The sequence below is a fragment of the Rhamphochromis longiceps genome, linkage group LG19, assembly GCF_057381845.1.
Source record: "Rhamphochromis longiceps isolate RC_006_pf linkage group LG19, R_longiceps_female_GT1.1, whole genome shotgun sequence".
Taxonomy (NCBI): domain Eukaryota; kingdom Metazoa; phylum Chordata; class Actinopteri; order Cichliformes; family Cichlidae; genus Rhamphochromis; species Rhamphochromis longiceps.
The window spans coordinates 31,085,657-31,099,759 of record NC_140575.1 but is presented as its reverse complement, the minus strand read 5'-3'; the positions used below and the strand labels follow the sequence as shown (position 1 = coordinate 31,099,759).

The following is a 14,103-nucleotide window of genomic DNA, read 5'->3' as shown; positions in this document are numbered from 1 at the left end:
CGAAATTTGATCATGCCAATCAATTGTGTGTCTATAAAACAATGAAATGACTTTGAAAGTCTATTCAGTTAGCCCGCACAGATCCATAATAAATACTGATAGCAGATATTTGGTGTTTAGAGTTTAAATTGTAACTATTTTATTTTTATTTTTGTTATGAGACAAAGATCTTGAATTTGCTAAGCGAATGGATAGATGTTCAGTCATACACTTGACTTCCCTTTATCCAAAGACATATAGAAAGGCAGTGAGGCATCTGGAGTCCAACCAGCAGATCCACTAGGGGGCCTATTACTTAATTACTTTGACCTCTCACCTGTGCGTGTTCACCACGGCCTCGAGCTCCTCTCGGCCAATCAGAGGTTAGCACTGGAGATCTAAGTACCGCCGATGTTTGCTGCTCTCAGAACGTATTGGATCCGTAAAACAACATGGGGAGACTGAATTTTTATGTCCTTTGGTCTTTGCGTGACGTCCCCCGCCAGTTTATTAGGTATGTCGTTTGATAAATACATAATAATAATAATTTTAAAAAACCATGTTGACAGATTATTAAGGACGCGAAGAATCACTACTTGGACTCACTCTTCACAGCAAATCTAACCGGAGGTGCTTTCAAGTCCATGTCCCGCTGCCTCTTCCTAAGCAGCTGGTCATCTTCGGTCTGGGACAGTGGGAATGCAGTTTGACCACAATTTCAGTCGAGGTTCTGGTCAGTGCAGAAGTACCAGCTCAGAAAATTGGGATTCTGTCCTCTCAATTTAGGTTCGTGAAGTAGCCGCAAGGTTGTGAATTTGTAAACTAGAGTTTGCTGACATCTCTTTGTGCTCAGGTGTCTGACTTGGGAAGGTGACTGGAGCCCAGAGATGGTCAAAGTGGCTGCAGAGAGGGGCAGGAGGGGAGTTTATGGCAAGATTTTACTCACAGTCTCTGGAGAGGTACAAAACACAAGTATTTAGCGCGACCAGATCCGAAAAAACTCACGTAGAGCTCATGTTTGTGTGGGGAAAGTCTGGGTTATTTTACTAATGGTTAAATGCAGTGGGGAATTTACATATAGCCTCACTTTAAAACACACAAACTGTTCAGGCTACAGGTTATAGCATGCAAAGGGCAAATATAGCTTATCTGAATGCAATTAATCCAACTCCTGTACTGAGTAGATACAATAAGCCTAAAAGGAAGGTGAAGTTTAACCTAATATCTTATGCTGACTGCTTTTTTTTTTTTTTTTTTTATAAATAACTCTTGGAAAACAGAATCTGATTCCACCATTTTCACCTTGCTATAAATAGCTTTATGGCATATATTGTCATTTAATATTCATTTCTTTGTGCTAGTTTCCATTACACTCCCTGCTTTCTTTGCGTCAGAGTGCTAGGCATCATGCCTATATGTGGGATTTAAAACAAAAAAGCAGTCTGTAGCTGATATTGCATAGTGGCATTTCACTTATTTCTTGCCAAGACTTGTGACCAGCCACAGGACAACTCCAGCGTCTTCAGCAGTACCCCTTTGGTTCAAAGGAAATGCTTGTTCCCCGAAGGGCACGATGTGACCGATCATTCCACCACATTACACACCCAAGATGCTGAAAGTGAAACGGTGAGATAAACGGGGCCAAAATAGTTCAGTGGGAATGCACACTTTGGTTTTCGAGCGTCATGATTGTTCAATTAATACAAATCCAGGTGACTTCTGAGACCTCACACCTGAGCGACAGGAGCGACAGCGTGTGCTTTGCTGAGGTCCAAGTCAATAAAGTCGACACCAGTGACTCCGCTGTGGGGAATAAACCTCCAGTGTGGCCTACAGTGAGTGTTATCCTTAGGTGTATGTTAGTGTCTGCATGTGAGGGCAGTAACTGACGCAGGTCTGCTGTGCGCTCTGTGTGACTGGAAGGAAAAGACACCCAGACGTACAGTCATTGGTAGGAGAGGCCAACTGAGGTGGAGCTCTGAGGACGTGGACAGCCTCTCAGAGGATGTAGACCAAGCTTCGACCCCTAAGAAGATGAGGTCATCCGGGATAAACGGTCAAGAAGAAATGACTGTGCTCATAAAGAGTGAGAACAGAGGAGGTCAGAGGCAAAAAGGAAAAAAATATTGGGATTACACAGGATTGCACAGAAGTGGCTTTTACAAAGATTTGTGATTAGTTTCAGCGTGTCCGTCAAAGCGTTGGTGCCACACCATGTGTCTGAGTGACCCTGATACTGCCATCCTCATTGGAGGGGAGACTTCAGAACAAAACTACTGCAAAGACTCCCTGTGGAAGCTCGAGTTGGGTCAGTGGACTTTGCTGAATATACATCTGGCCATATATGTATATTAGCTCCCTGTATCTATAAAGCATGTCACTAGAGTGAAGGTGTGCGGCACCGGTGGAGGAAGCATTTGTACTTAATCGTTACCTGACCTCTTTTCAGACGGTGACTTCTGGTTCCCGCTGAACTCCTCTGCTTCTGGACCTGAACCACCCTGTGCCCGAGGACACACTGCAACCTATGACCCAGACTCTAGAGCAGTCTTTGTTTACGGTGGCCTGAGGGAGGGTCGGCGCTACACGGAGCTGTACATCCTTAATACTCTGACCTGGAAGTGGAAGCTTGTCAATGTGGGTTTGTTGTTAACATGCTGCGTTTTCACATTCTTTAAAAGCATGTACGTGTATGTGAAATAGGCTCTTTGTTTTTTCTTTTCTTTTCATTGCTGTATTTGTGGATATTTCCCATCCTTAAGGCAAAAGGCAGCGTTCCAAATTTAGCGTATCACTCTGCAGCCTTTTACAAAAAAGAACTTTTTGTCTTTGGAGGAGTTCAGTCAAGCCTTTCCTCAGGGGATAAATCCTGCAGTAATGCTCTATACATCTTCAACCCAGAGTTTGGACTCTGGTACCAGCCCATTGTGGAAGGGGACAGACCTCTGCCTCGGTTTGGGTCAGTCTTCAGTAAATTTACTGTACCCTAAGTGCTTTCTTAATTCTCAGGAATGCTAATTTCATGCTTTTTAACAGGCACACGACTACGCTTCTGTCTCAGAAGTTGATCATATTCGGTGGACGCAAGACAGCTGCTTACTTTAACGACCTCCATGTGTTAGATCTGGGTAAGATAAAGACCGCCACTGACCGCCTTAGATTGAAACAGAGTGTCCAGGATTGCACTGATTCTTACATTTTCCCTACTGAGTGCAGGATTTATGGAGTACACAGCTGTGAAGAGTGGGAACATGCCACCGCTGCCTCGAGGGTGAGTAAACTAATCAACCTTGATAAATGTCATCCATGTAGCCATCTGGTTGTAGTATCCTTGGGCATCCCAGAAAGAGTCAAGTGCAATTTTAATGTTGTTTAACACAAAATTCATCCTAGTGAGATTATTCTTTTCTTTTAGCTGAACATAATTCATATTTAAGAATATGTAAAGATTGGCCATAACAATGATACAGATAAAACCTCTTTATATATTAATTGACAGGTTTCATGCAGCACTCCCAGTTTCAGACAACAGGATTTTAGTCAGTGGAGGGTGCAGTGCAATTGGAGCCCTGCAGGATGTTCACATCTTTAATACAGGTGAGCAGGTTTTTTTTTTTTCTTCAGTATTATTGCTATTTTGCACGAAGCATCAATATTGATGAAATCAGCTGCTTTTTAATCGAGCTTCATTTCTTTTCTCCCCCAGATACGAATATGTGGACTTCACTGGTGTCTCCCCTGCTTTGCTCCAGGCCTCGTGCTGGACACAGCATGATGCTTTTGGGCAGCGCTATCCTAAGAGACACTGGGACACATGGACAGGGTGAAAATGTTAAAATCCAGTGTGCATTGCTGGTGTTTGGTGGGTCGGACTGCTCTGGTTCCTTTTATGATGACACAATCAAATGCACCGTGGAGATTCCTTTTGACAAATGAGTCCAAATTGGAAACAGTTTTTAGCCACCATGGCCCGTGATGTGATCAGACATGAGAAGAGCGTTTTGTCTGGAAGACTAATTCTTCTGCTTTGTGTTTTGTTGCAATGACTTTCTATTCATGTGTCTCCTGTGTGATTCTTTTACTTTATTATGTGTCTTCGAAAATCACCATCAGGCAATGCGCTGCGAACAGTGAGACGAGAGGTTTTCCACTTTGCATAGCAAATCTGAGCGTTGGGGTTTTTTTTTTTTTTGTTTTTTTTTGGGTTTTTTTTAAACACATTATTGTCCCGTACCACCTCTCCACGTATCTGTATGGTGGTTTGTTTGTTTTTTTGTTTTTTTTAAAAAGGCAAATTAAAGTCATAGTTCAATTTCATGCTAAAATACTAATAAATTTTTTTTTACTTGAACCTTTCTTGTCATTTAAAGTAACTGCAGTGGAACAGAGTCGCTTTTCAGTCATTTTATTTAACACAAACAACTTCTCAGTGGCTTTGTACTAAGCACGCAGATCATCAGGTGTATCTGGTTGGCGTGATGGGTGGCTCACTTGGAAAGCTTCAATCTCAAGTAAAGCCTCATTTAGCCGTTTGATGGTTGGATACTTCCCCACATCCACTTTGAACCTGTAGACATTAAAAACATAGTGGTGATGCTTCCCTGTACAGGCTGTTTCGAGGTTATATCATGTTTTGGGATCTCTGCCTTCTCTTGAATATAATAGAAGTAAATTGTTCTGATTTCTGGAAAGAGATGCTGCTGCTAACCTTCCAAATGTATTATTTGACGCTTTGTGGCACAACTAGTTTCATCTGGTTCCATCATATTTAAAACAAGGCAGATGTTTTTATAGCCACCATCTTAAATGCTGGTCAGCTCGAACAAAACGCACTAGACAGAGAAACAGCACTGCACGCCAGAGGGAAAATATGTAAATTGGATTTTGTGGAAAGCCCATCTCTATTAAAGTAGCGCTTCTATTGCAGTTTTATGAAACTTCTCATAGCATACCTCTCTGCGTTGTAGACCTGTGGGACCAGACAGATGTCTGCCATGGAAATCTAAAAGAGAAGCAGAAAGTAAGAAGTAATCTTTGTGCTGGAAATTGCCCAGATGTTGTCCTGTGATATATTCATGTTCTTACCTCATCGCCTACACAGTATTTCCCCGCTGTTTGCTTCAGAATTGGCTCAAGAGCTGGGGGTAATAACGCATGCATGTAAAACACATTGGCATTTTTCTCATCACTTCATGTTTCTAATGTATAGAGCAGGGGTGTCAAATGTGGGGCAGAACTAGATTATTACTTTGGAAAGTTTGGAAATGTAAATATTAGGAGAACAGAAAAGTTTGTACTTCTGTGTTAAGTTCTCAGGAATGGATCACTGTTGATTTAATCATCATCATCAGTTTTAAAAGCCTTCCTGCTTGCGACATTAAAGCAAAGCAGGATGGTTAAGCTGATGAGTCACGCTTTGTAATGACAGCAAAAATGTGCACTTATAGAGGCAACTCTGTGTTCATCATCTGCTGTGTAAAACAAAGTGTTTTCAGAGTGCAGTTCTCCGCATTTAAAATTAAAACGAAGCATAGAGGAGTAGATGACAGGCTTCCGCTTACCTTGAAAACCACGATCGATGAAGTGCTGAGACCACTGCATCTTCTCCGCTCCTATTTTCTGGATTACATACAAATTCTGCGAAGTCCAGGAATTAAAAAAAAAAAAAAAGATAAAGTTACTGGTCTTGCAGGTTGACCTTGACATTGCAAGCATGGATTTTTTGTGAACCAGAGTAGAGATTTGAACTGATGGCATTGTGGACTGTGTTCTGCTTACCTGCAGGGGCTGTATACCCGAGGCAATGAGGTCACTTATCATCCTAACCTGGGCACGCGCCTTTGGGTCTGCTGGAAGAAGACGGGGTCCTGGTCTGGTCTCATCGATGTACTGGATCACTGCCAGCTACATAAACAAAAGAATTTTGGTAACGTTTTTTTAATGTTACATGGTGTAATTAAAAATACACCGACTAAAGGTGTAATTAAATGGAATTTTAATGTATTTTATTTGAAATTACAAAGTAACTACCTGCAAATGCTTAAAGGTTAGAAAACAAGTCAGGTTTTTACTAGAACTGTTACCAGTATTACCAAAATATTCAGTAAATGTAATAAGATAACATGACAGTGTTATGGAAGCAGACTCACCGACTGAGAGAGAGTGGTGCCATCAATTTCCACTGCAGGCACTTGTTGCATGGGGTTTAGCGCTTTGTACTCCTCAGTAAGCTTTGGCACAGAGAGAGCCACTGTCAGACTAACACATGACTTTAAAAAAGAAATGCATGGTTTTATTGTTTAAGACAGCACCTTGTTAAGAAACTTCATATTGTTTTAGCAGGATTTTGGACTCTTTAATATTCAAGCAATCATGCAGAAAGTGTCATGTTTGTCTGCACACTGTACCTGCTGCCCTCCATCTTTGATCAGATTGACTGGAAGCTGGTCATATTCAACACCTTTTAGAGCAAAAGCTGGTGCACAAACAAGTTCATTACCTTAGTGATAAAAAAAAAAGTTACACCAAAGCTTAGCTGAACATTCCCAGGGCATGACTTACCAATGCGAACCCTCCAGGAGCAGGAGCTTCTGAAGTATCCGTGAAGTATGGGCTGAACAGAAAACAGAAAATGTTAAGTCAGTTTGGAAACAAAGTCAGTTTTGCTTTGTGGTTTTATGCAGTGGGTTCACCTTAGTCTGAGTTGCCATACTTCTGTAGATTTCCCTCGACTAGACTGGATCAGTTACTGCAAGTACTTTTTCTACAAAAAATCTCATCCACTTTGAGCAGCCAATAGGATGTGTCCCCTAAACTCCCTCCTACCTACTCTTTGGTCCATGACTAAGCACCATTGGGCTTCATATGGTTGAAATTAAGCAGCTGATGCACACATAACACCCGGCGAACAGTGACAGTACCTTAGCGAGGCAGGCTAACGACAAGCGCATTGTCGCTGGCTGCGATAACACTTTAATCTTTTGGATAAGGGCCACTGATCGCTTAAAGATCACACACTTTACAGCAAAGTCCCACTTTGTTCAAAACTGCGTGTGGATACAGCTCAGCTGAGACACACTTCCTGACAGGAGAACTGACTGGTTTAATTAGCCAATAGTTTGTGGCGTTCCATAGCTAGGGCGGGTTTAATCCAAAAGCTGGAGTCGTGATTGGACAGAAGGCAATCTCGAGAACCCAATCACGCTGCGTTATTAGTGAGAGGGCGAATTTGGAGCCTTTAGGAAGCCTCAATTTCCCCAGAGCCCGCCCACAGGTGATTCACATCTGTGGGGTGGAAAGCTGAATGCTGTCTTCTGCTGGCCACCGCGCTACCTGCCTGCACAGTGGGTCAAATCAGTTCGGCGTAGCACATGATATCCCAGAATGGCGTCAACAGCTCTGAGATCAGCGTTCAGGACCAAGGTAAAGTGCAAGTGGCAGCGTGTGGTCAGCTCTGATTGTTGACACAGTGTCCTGCAGAAGTTATGTCCGTGCATTCCTTTACAGGGGAGGAATAACGTTTTTCCTCAGTTCAAAAATCTTAAGAGGATTAAAAGTAATAATAATAATTTTATGCCTTCAAGAGCTGATTTATAACATGAAGAAAGTTTTTCTACTCGTGTTCAGCTGCAGGTGCATTTAAGCGCAAAGAAGTCTACCCGTGCACCTGCAGCCTGGACCGCATTCCTTCTCTCAGTCCGCTTCACTCAGCTTGACTTTGTCCCCATTTTCACAACTCCACACTCAGTAGTTGCACATTAATCTAATCGGCCAACAGGCTGCAGCTGGTTGACAAAATGTGCAAATGAAACAGCACGTTGTACTTCTAGGATGGATAAATACTGCAGTTTTTGCTACTTTTAGCGATTTGACTCCCTGCTGTGCCGCTTTCACAGGTTCCATTTAGAGTCGGCCGACTGTGCTACTCCTCCTCCTCTGTGGTGAGTGCTTATGAGTAACTGTTAATCTGGTAATACATTTCAGAGATAATCAACCCTACGAGTAAATGCTGATATCTTTCCTCACAGCCCACCACCAAACTGTTTATTGATGGGAAGTTTGTTGAATCCAAGTCCTCGGAATGGCTGGATATTCACAATCCTGTAAGTACTTCTAGTATTTCTTGGCAACATCCATTATTAGTTGAGGTGAATGTATACTGATGCCTCACCACACTGTGCTTGTACAGTATGGAGTTGCTTAACCTGGACATACTGGTCCAGACTGGTTTGTGTAGATGGGCATCCCACGTCAACATTTAGATTCAGATTTGGCATTATTGAATGAGCAGTATAAATTAGCACTTATTTTTAGTGTTTAAAAAAAATCCAGCTTAGAGATCATGACTTTTTTCCACTTTCACAGGCTACCAATGAGGTGATCACCCGCGTGCCCAAAGCCACCCAGGAGGAGATGCTGGCTGCTGTAGACTCATGCTCCAGAGCCTTTCGCTCCTGGTCTGAGACCTCCATCTTGGCTCGACAGCAGGTTTTTCTGCGCTATCAGCAGCTTATCAAGGACAATATTGTAAGTCACCGTAAGGTGCTCTGAAAGTAAAAACACATTCAGCCTTGTTTAATTAATGAATCAAACAAGAGCGTGGACTCACCGTTGCCTCACAGAGAGAGGTTCTTAGGTCTCCCTCTTCTCTCTGGGTACTCTGGCTTCCTCCCAAAGTTCAAAGACATGCGTGTTAGGTTAACTGGAGATTTTAGACTGGCTATGTCTCTGCGTTAGCCCTGCAATAGGCTAGTGACTTGTTCAGAGTGCACCCCACCTCTCACCATATGACAGCTCGTATCCAGCCCCACTCCAGCCGTGGGCTTGGATGGATGAATGAACAGATGGACAGACAGCATGTTAGTCCGTCCACAGTAGTTCAGAGCTCTTGTTTGAGTGAAACTTGACTTTAGGCTATATAGCTGATACAGCGTCCTCATGCGTTTCAGAAAGAACTTGCCAAGGCCATCACAGTGGAGCAGGGGAAGACCCTTGCAGATGCAGAGGGAGATGTGTTCAGAGGATTGCGTAAGTGTGTCTGACACACACACATGCACACAGATGTCCTTTTTGTCATTGAGCAACAAGTGGTTAAATATTTGCATTTTGTGTAGGCTCTTAACTCATTTACAGGAATCTGTTAATCTGTTTCATCTTGTATATGGGACAAGTGGGACAGAGGGTGGTTTATTACATGACTGATTCTGTGGAAGATTAAATTTTGATATTTTTAGGCCTTTCTATGATAGTAAATAACATGCAACAATTGGCCTGGGACAGTAAGGAGATGAGTTTTTAGTAATATGTGAACTAACAAAGTTGCTCCTGAAAAAATTATTAGTTCAAATTCAGTGATTTGATGTGGTTTGTTATGTCTGTTATTTCTTTCATGGAGATGGTGTTTTAGATCATCTTCATATGCCCGGTTTTTTTATTGACGTAGTTGTATAAATTGGCTTAGAATAAAAAATAATGTATCTGTGACAGCTGGAGTTGTCATTATAATAAAAATATTTCATGTTTACATCATACTTGAATCATCATTTTAATAAAATGCAGATCACGATATCTACCTTTGCTAACTTTATCCTGGTGTAGCAGCTGACACACACATGCTTTTGTTTAAATGTCGTGCCTGTGCACATAAATAACCAACTACTGCCAGGGGTGTTGAACATAAGGACAAAATCTCGTGAAATGAAAAGATGCCAGTCATCCTTTAATTGCTAAACCTGACCATACTATGGTTCATACTTCTTTCTGTGCAGAGGTGGTAGAACACACCTGCAGCATCACCTCCCTGATGCTCGGGGAAACCCTGCCCTCCATCTCCAAAGACATGGACACTTACACCTATCGCCTTCCCCTTGGGGTGTGTGCCGGCATTGCCCCCTTCAACTTCCCGGCCATGATCCCCCTGTGGATGTTCCCTATGGGCATGGTATGTGGCAACACGTACCTGCTGAAGCCCTCGGAGCGTGTGCCCACATGCGCCATGCTGCTGGCTAAGATGCTGCAGGATGCTGGCGCTCCAGATGGAACGCTCAACATCATCCACGGCCAACACGACGGTAAGAGCTGGTGGCTGTGTAATGTTACAGTAAGATGTAAAGATGTTCGACAAATAAGCTTAAAGCCTCAAATTACCGCCAATAAATCCTTTTTTTTTTTTTTTTTTTTTTTTTTTTTAAATCCATCATTCAGATAGAAAATGTAGTTATCTTGGCAGAAAAACAATGTGTGTAACAATGAAGATATCTACATTTGCTCTAAATCATAAACCGTAATCACCTGCCATTACTTAAGTCATCTCTGTAACTGTCTTCCTCTTACAGCTGTGAACTTCATCTGTGACCATCCGGCCATCAAGGCTATCAGCTTTGTTGGCTCAAATCAAGCAGGGGAGTATATTTATGAGAGGGGCTCTAAAAATGGCAAAAGGGTGCAGTCCAACATGGTGAGCAACAGTTTTAATGTCTGACATGTGCTTTAAACATCCAGAAGGTGGCAGCATTGGCCAACAGTTTCAAGTGTTTGTGTCGCCCAATGGTACTGAGGAGTGCATGTGCATGGTGCAGCTGTGCATCACATTTAAAAAGGCCCAGATTGCGAACTGGAAATGTTCCATTGCCTCACGTGGACTGAAATGTGGACCAAGTTTACAATGTGAAATTTGTAGGTCGTTTGTTTCTAATCTAATTCCCTGATTTTTATGTCCCTGCTTGTGACTAACCAGTTGCTGTAATGTGGAGATCAAACGGCAAAGGGCTAACCACTTCTTGTGTACTGTAGGGAGCCAAGAACCATGGTGTGGTGATGCCTGATGCCAACAAGGAGAACACTCTGAACCAGCTTGTGGGCGCGGCGTTCGGGGCAGCGGGACAACGCTGCATGGCTCTGTCCACAGCCATACTGGTGGGCGAGGCGCGTAGCTGGCTGCCGGAGCTGGTGGAACGTGCCAAAGCTCTGCGCGTGGATGCAGGTACCACGCCCCATCGCCTTCACCTCGGCCTCTCCTGTTCTCCTGAGCGCGTTTCCCCCAAGGTCCTTTTTGGTTTTATTCATCTCGGGGCCACCCACACCGCCCTAACCTCACCTCTCGCCTTATGGCCTGTTGTAACTTCACATTGGGAGTCAGCTGGGCTTGTTGAGTCAGCCATGCTGCAAATTTGTGGCCAGATCTGCGGCTCGGGCCTAAATGGCGGTCTAGAGGATCAAATCCTATGAGAAAAGAAGTTGATGTGAAGTAAAATGGAGAATGAGTCTGTGTGTTTACAGCGATATGAAGTTTAATTTGTACATTACACAGGAAACCCGCAAGAATCCATTTTAGAGGGAGTGCCTCAAAGTGCCCCTTGTCCTGGCTTTTGTGGCCAACGAAATGTCAGTGCCCATAGTTTGTTCGCATCAGTCAAGTGACAGAACGTGTAACCTTATAGCTGTTTGTTTTTTGGGGCCCTGCTAGGAGACCAGCCTGGTGCAGATCTGGGGCCTCTGATCTCTCCCCAAGCCAGGAACAGAGTCTGCAGTCTGATCCAGAGCGGCGTGGAGGAGGGAGCAAAGCTGCTACTGGATGGCCGAAATATTAAAGTCAAAGGTTACGAGAACGGCAACTTTGTGGGACCTACCATCCTCGGCAACGTCACAGTATGAGGCTTCATGTGTTAAAAGTACTTGCACGTGAGTGATATTACAAAGATGTCTGCAGTCTGTGAAAGTGCTCCGTTGTGCGCTCTTTCAGCCTCAGATGAAGTGCTACACCGAGGAGATCTTTGGGCCCGTGCTGGTCGTTCTGGAGGCAGACTCCCTGGACAACGCCATCAGTTTGGTTAACAAGAACCCCTATGGCAACGGTACAGCCATCTTCACCACAAACGGTGCCACCGCACGCAAATATACTCACGAGGTGGATGTGGGCCAGGTGAGTGGCCGCTGCGTCCAAATGTGCAGCTCGTTCAAGGGAGAAAGGAGACATTCACGCCGCTCTGTCGTTTCTATGCACCATCTCAAGCGGAGAGAACATCATATTTGTTTGAAAGCCTTCACACATTAAATAAAAACAATTATTTTCCATGTTGAGCATACCCTTATTTGCTCCCTACCCAAAATGCACACCTTAAGCAACCCCCTTTTTCCCCTCCACATCCACACCCAAGAAAGTCGCAAATAGCAACAGCAAATATGCTTCTGTTAAATAAAAATAGGGATGCATAGAAACTTTTCCAGGTAGTATTCAGGGGAAGAGGGGAGTTGGTGGTGAGAATTGTTAAAATTAAATCTCAAAAGGGATTTCTAGGTGCGTATTTAACAGTTAAGTAAAAACATGGCCATCCTGTTTGTTTGCCTGTGGAGCCTAGTTATGCCCTGTGTTTGCTGTTCACATGTCGGGGAATGTTGTGCAGGCCATGTGCCGTACTCGTCTCCAAACCTCCATGCAACAAACATCTACTTTTCTGTTTTTTTTTTTTTTCTTTTCTCCCATGCACCTTTGCCAAAAGGCCCAAGTATGCAAACCTATTCCCGTTGTTTAAAACACACTAAACCAACCATGCCGTGCCTCTTGGTGTTTTCGCAACAAAACTTTATTTTTATATATTTTTTGTTTTCCTCCCTTTTTCGTAAGAGCACGCTTTGTTTTCACACATCAAATAAAAGCCACAGGTTTATCTCTGTTTTGTGCGATCGTGTAAGCTTGCTTTGTAAACAGCACGCACGTACCGCATCTCTCATCAGCTGAGTCTCGCTTGTCCCTAGCAATTTAGGACCTGAGGGAATTGTTTTACAAACCTTACACTTATGGAAATGAAAGGGACAATGCTTGTTTTCTGCAGGTGGGAGTCAATGTTCCAATCCCGGTGCCGCTGCCAATGTTCTCCTTCACTGGATCGAGGGGATCCTTCAGAGGGGACATGAACTTCTACGGAAAACAAGTGAGTGGCAACTAAAACAAATGGATCCTGTCGTTGGGCCTGTGAGAGTAAAAACACAGCAGCTGTCTTAATGTGATGTAAACGCTTTTATTTTTGCTCTTCAGGGCATCCAGTTCTACACACAGATCAAAACCGTCACCGCACAATGGAAAGCTGAAGATGCCACCTTAAAAAGTCCTGCCGTTACCATGCCTACCATGGGACGCTAAATGCTCATCCAGTCGCTGCTGATTACTCTTGTAAACCAGGAGACGTCAAACGCTCCACTTGCAAAAGCAGATTCATATGTCACCTGTGAATAGCTCATAAATACAAGTTATAAATAAATAATCCCCAGATTAAAAGGCTTTATATTAGATATGTATATGTGGCTATTGTGTGAGGGGACAACACTAAGGCAATCCAAAAGTTCTGTAACATTATTGGGTCAATGTCATTTCCAGAAATACAGCACCTGCTGAAACTCTTATACACTTGCTGTGTTTGTGTTTCACAGAAATGAAAGCTGCCTGGAGTCACACCGGTTGCCTTTGATTATGCTATCTTACACCTCTCCTCCCATGACCCCCTTTTCTCCTCTGCCACAATGAGGCATCTTCCTGTAAACGTGCCTCATGTTTATCCATTCATCAAGTGTCTTAATGTGCAAATGCTGCACCGGCACTGTACTGATACTCATCAAGCTTACGTTCTAGTATTGTGTATATGACTTATCAGATAAGAGAGCGTCAATGTGCTGACACTTTATATCAAATCTATCAATACACAGGCAACACTATAGCTCACCGGATTGAGCAACTGACCGATAAGATGTAAATTTTACAGGCCTGGGTTTGAAACAGCCCTGAGCCATTTGCTGCTCTCTTCCAGCTTTCCAATCTACTTTCACCTTTTCTATCATAATAAAAGATAAAACCCCTCAAAAATGACTTAAAAAAACATCTATCCATCCATTCTTTTTAACCACTTACCACACGGGTGAGTGTGGGTGGGGGGTCATTTGTACAGGTGACCCGGCTATTCAGCTTATAAGATGCTACTTCTGTTCCAACTGCTTGTCACATCCTTGCTGGAAGGCGCAAAGAAAGGATGTAAGTGGATGTAAGGTGTGTGGGCAAACTGAAATCCTCATGTCACCTGGTGCATATGTTCTTATCAGCACTCTGTAGTCACAAATAGATTTTCTTTCTTTTCT

The 14,103-nt window shown here is 43.3% G+C and overlaps 3 protein-coding genes across 7 annotated transcripts; 2 read left to right on the top strand and 1 right to left on the bottom strand.

The window, feature by feature from the left end:
• The first annotated feature begins 431 nt into the window (after positions 1 to 431).
• On the top strand, positions 432 to 4,368 carry LOC146647115 (uncharacterized). Of its 2 annotated transcripts, none has more exons than XM_085391056.1 (13): positions 432 to 493; positions 595 to 765; positions 833 to 938; positions 1,480 to 1,605; positions 1,692 to 1,814; positions 1,903 to 2,080; positions 2,159 to 2,287; positions 2,429 to 2,616; positions 2,742 to 2,938; positions 3,016 to 3,107; positions 3,196 to 3,250; positions 3,479 to 3,576; positions 3,686 to 4,368. In XM_085391056.1, the coding sequence occupies exons 1-13, from the start codon at positions 432 to 434 to the stop codon at positions 3,913 to 3,915; spliced, it is 1,755 nt and encodes a 584-aa protein (XP_085247182.1). In that variant the 3' UTR covers positions 3,916 to 4,368. The 2 variants fall into 2 exon arrangements, with proteins under 2 accessions (XP_085247182.1, XP_085247181.1); XM_085391055.1 differs by having other exon boundaries at positions 1,468 to 1,605.
• Positions 4,369 to 4,373: 5 nt separating this feature from the next.
• On the bottom strand, positions 4,374 to 7,077 carry gstz1 (glutathione S-transferase zeta 1). Of its 4 annotated transcripts, none has more exons than XM_085392197.1 (9): positions 6,900 to 7,077; positions 6,541 to 6,592; positions 6,387 to 6,454; positions 6,129 to 6,248; positions 5,758 to 5,883; positions 5,541 to 5,616; positions 5,065 to 5,117; positions 4,932 to 4,981; positions 4,374 to 4,546 (listed from the first exon to the last, which is right to left on the bottom strand). In XM_085392197.1, exons 1-9 carry the CDS (start codon positions 6,927 to 6,929, stop codon positions 4,420 to 4,422), a joined length of 702 nt encoding a protein of 233 aa, XP_085248323.1. In that variant the 5' UTR covers positions 6,930 to 7,077; the 3' UTR covers positions 4,374 to 4,419. The 4 variants fall into 4 exon arrangements, with proteins under 4 accessions (XP_085248323.1, XP_085248325.1, XP_085248324.1 ...); XM_085392199.1 differs by having other exon boundaries at positions 6,129 to 6,209; positions 6,900 to 7,075; XM_085392198.1 differs by lacking the exon at positions 6,900 to 7,077 and adding an exon at positions 6,672 to 6,890.
• A 185-nt stretch (positions 7,078 to 7,262) lies between these two features.
• On the top strand, positions 7,263 to 13,824 carry aldh6a1 (aldehyde dehydrogenase 6 family, member A1). The gene is made up of 12 exons (XM_085391850.1): positions 7,263 to 7,401; positions 7,875 to 7,919; positions 8,007 to 8,081; positions 8,344 to 8,505; positions 8,928 to 9,006; positions 9,747 to 10,049; positions 10,314 to 10,435; positions 10,771 to 10,960; positions 11,444 to 11,625; positions 11,720 to 11,899; positions 12,810 to 12,908; positions 13,013 to 13,824. Exons 1-12 carry the CDS (start codon positions 7,363 to 7,365, stop codon positions 13,115 to 13,117), a joined length of 1,581 nt encoding a protein of 526 aa, XP_085247976.1. The 5' UTR covers positions 7,263 to 7,362; the 3' UTR covers positions 13,118 to 13,824.
• Positions 13,825 to 14,103: the final 279 nt, after the last annotated feature.

What these genes read in the sequence shown, in the direction of transcription:
- LOC146647115 (XM_085391055.1), top strand. Translation starts at nt 432, where the DNA reads ATGGGGAGACTGAATTTTTATGTCCTTTGGTCTTTGCGTGACGTCCCC. An exon ending in ATTCTGTCCTCTCAATTTAG is followed by an intron (nt 766 to 832) that starts GTTCGTGAAGTA and finishes CTTTGTGCTCAG; the next exon opens with GTGTCTGACTTGGGAAGGTG. An exon ending in GGAAGTGGAAGCTTGTCAAT is followed by an intron (nt 2,617 to 2,741) that starts GTGGGTTTGTTG and finishes CCCATCCTTAAG; the next exon opens with GCAAAAGGCAGCGTTCCAAA.
- gstz1 (XM_085392197.1), bottom strand. Translation starts at nt 6,929, where the DNA reads ATGCGCTTGTCGTTAGCCTGCCTCGCTAAG. An exon ending in CTCCTGGAGGGTTCGCATTG is followed by an intron (nt 6,455 to 6,540) that starts GTAAGTCATGCC and finishes TTTGTGCACCAG; the next exon opens with CTTTTGCTCTAAAAGGTGTT. An exon ending in GCACCACTCTCTCTCAGTCG is followed by an intron (nt 5,884 to 6,128) that starts GTGAGTCTGCTT and finishes TTGTTTATGTAG; the next exon opens with CTGGCAGTGATCCAGTACAT.
- aldh6a1 (XM_085391850.1), top strand. Translation starts at nt 7,363, where the DNA reads ATGGCGTCAACAGCTCTGAGATCAGCGTTCAGGACCAAG. An exon ending in GCTACTCCTCCTCCTCTGTG is followed by an intron (nt 7,920 to 8,006) that starts GTGAGTGCTTAT and finishes CTTTCCTCACAG; the next exon opens with CCCACCACCAAACTGTTTAT. An exon ending in AGCTTATCAAGGACAATATT is followed by an intron (nt 8,506 to 8,927) that starts GTAAGTCACCGT and finishes CATGCGTTTCAG; the next exon opens with AAAGAACTTGCCAAGGCCAT.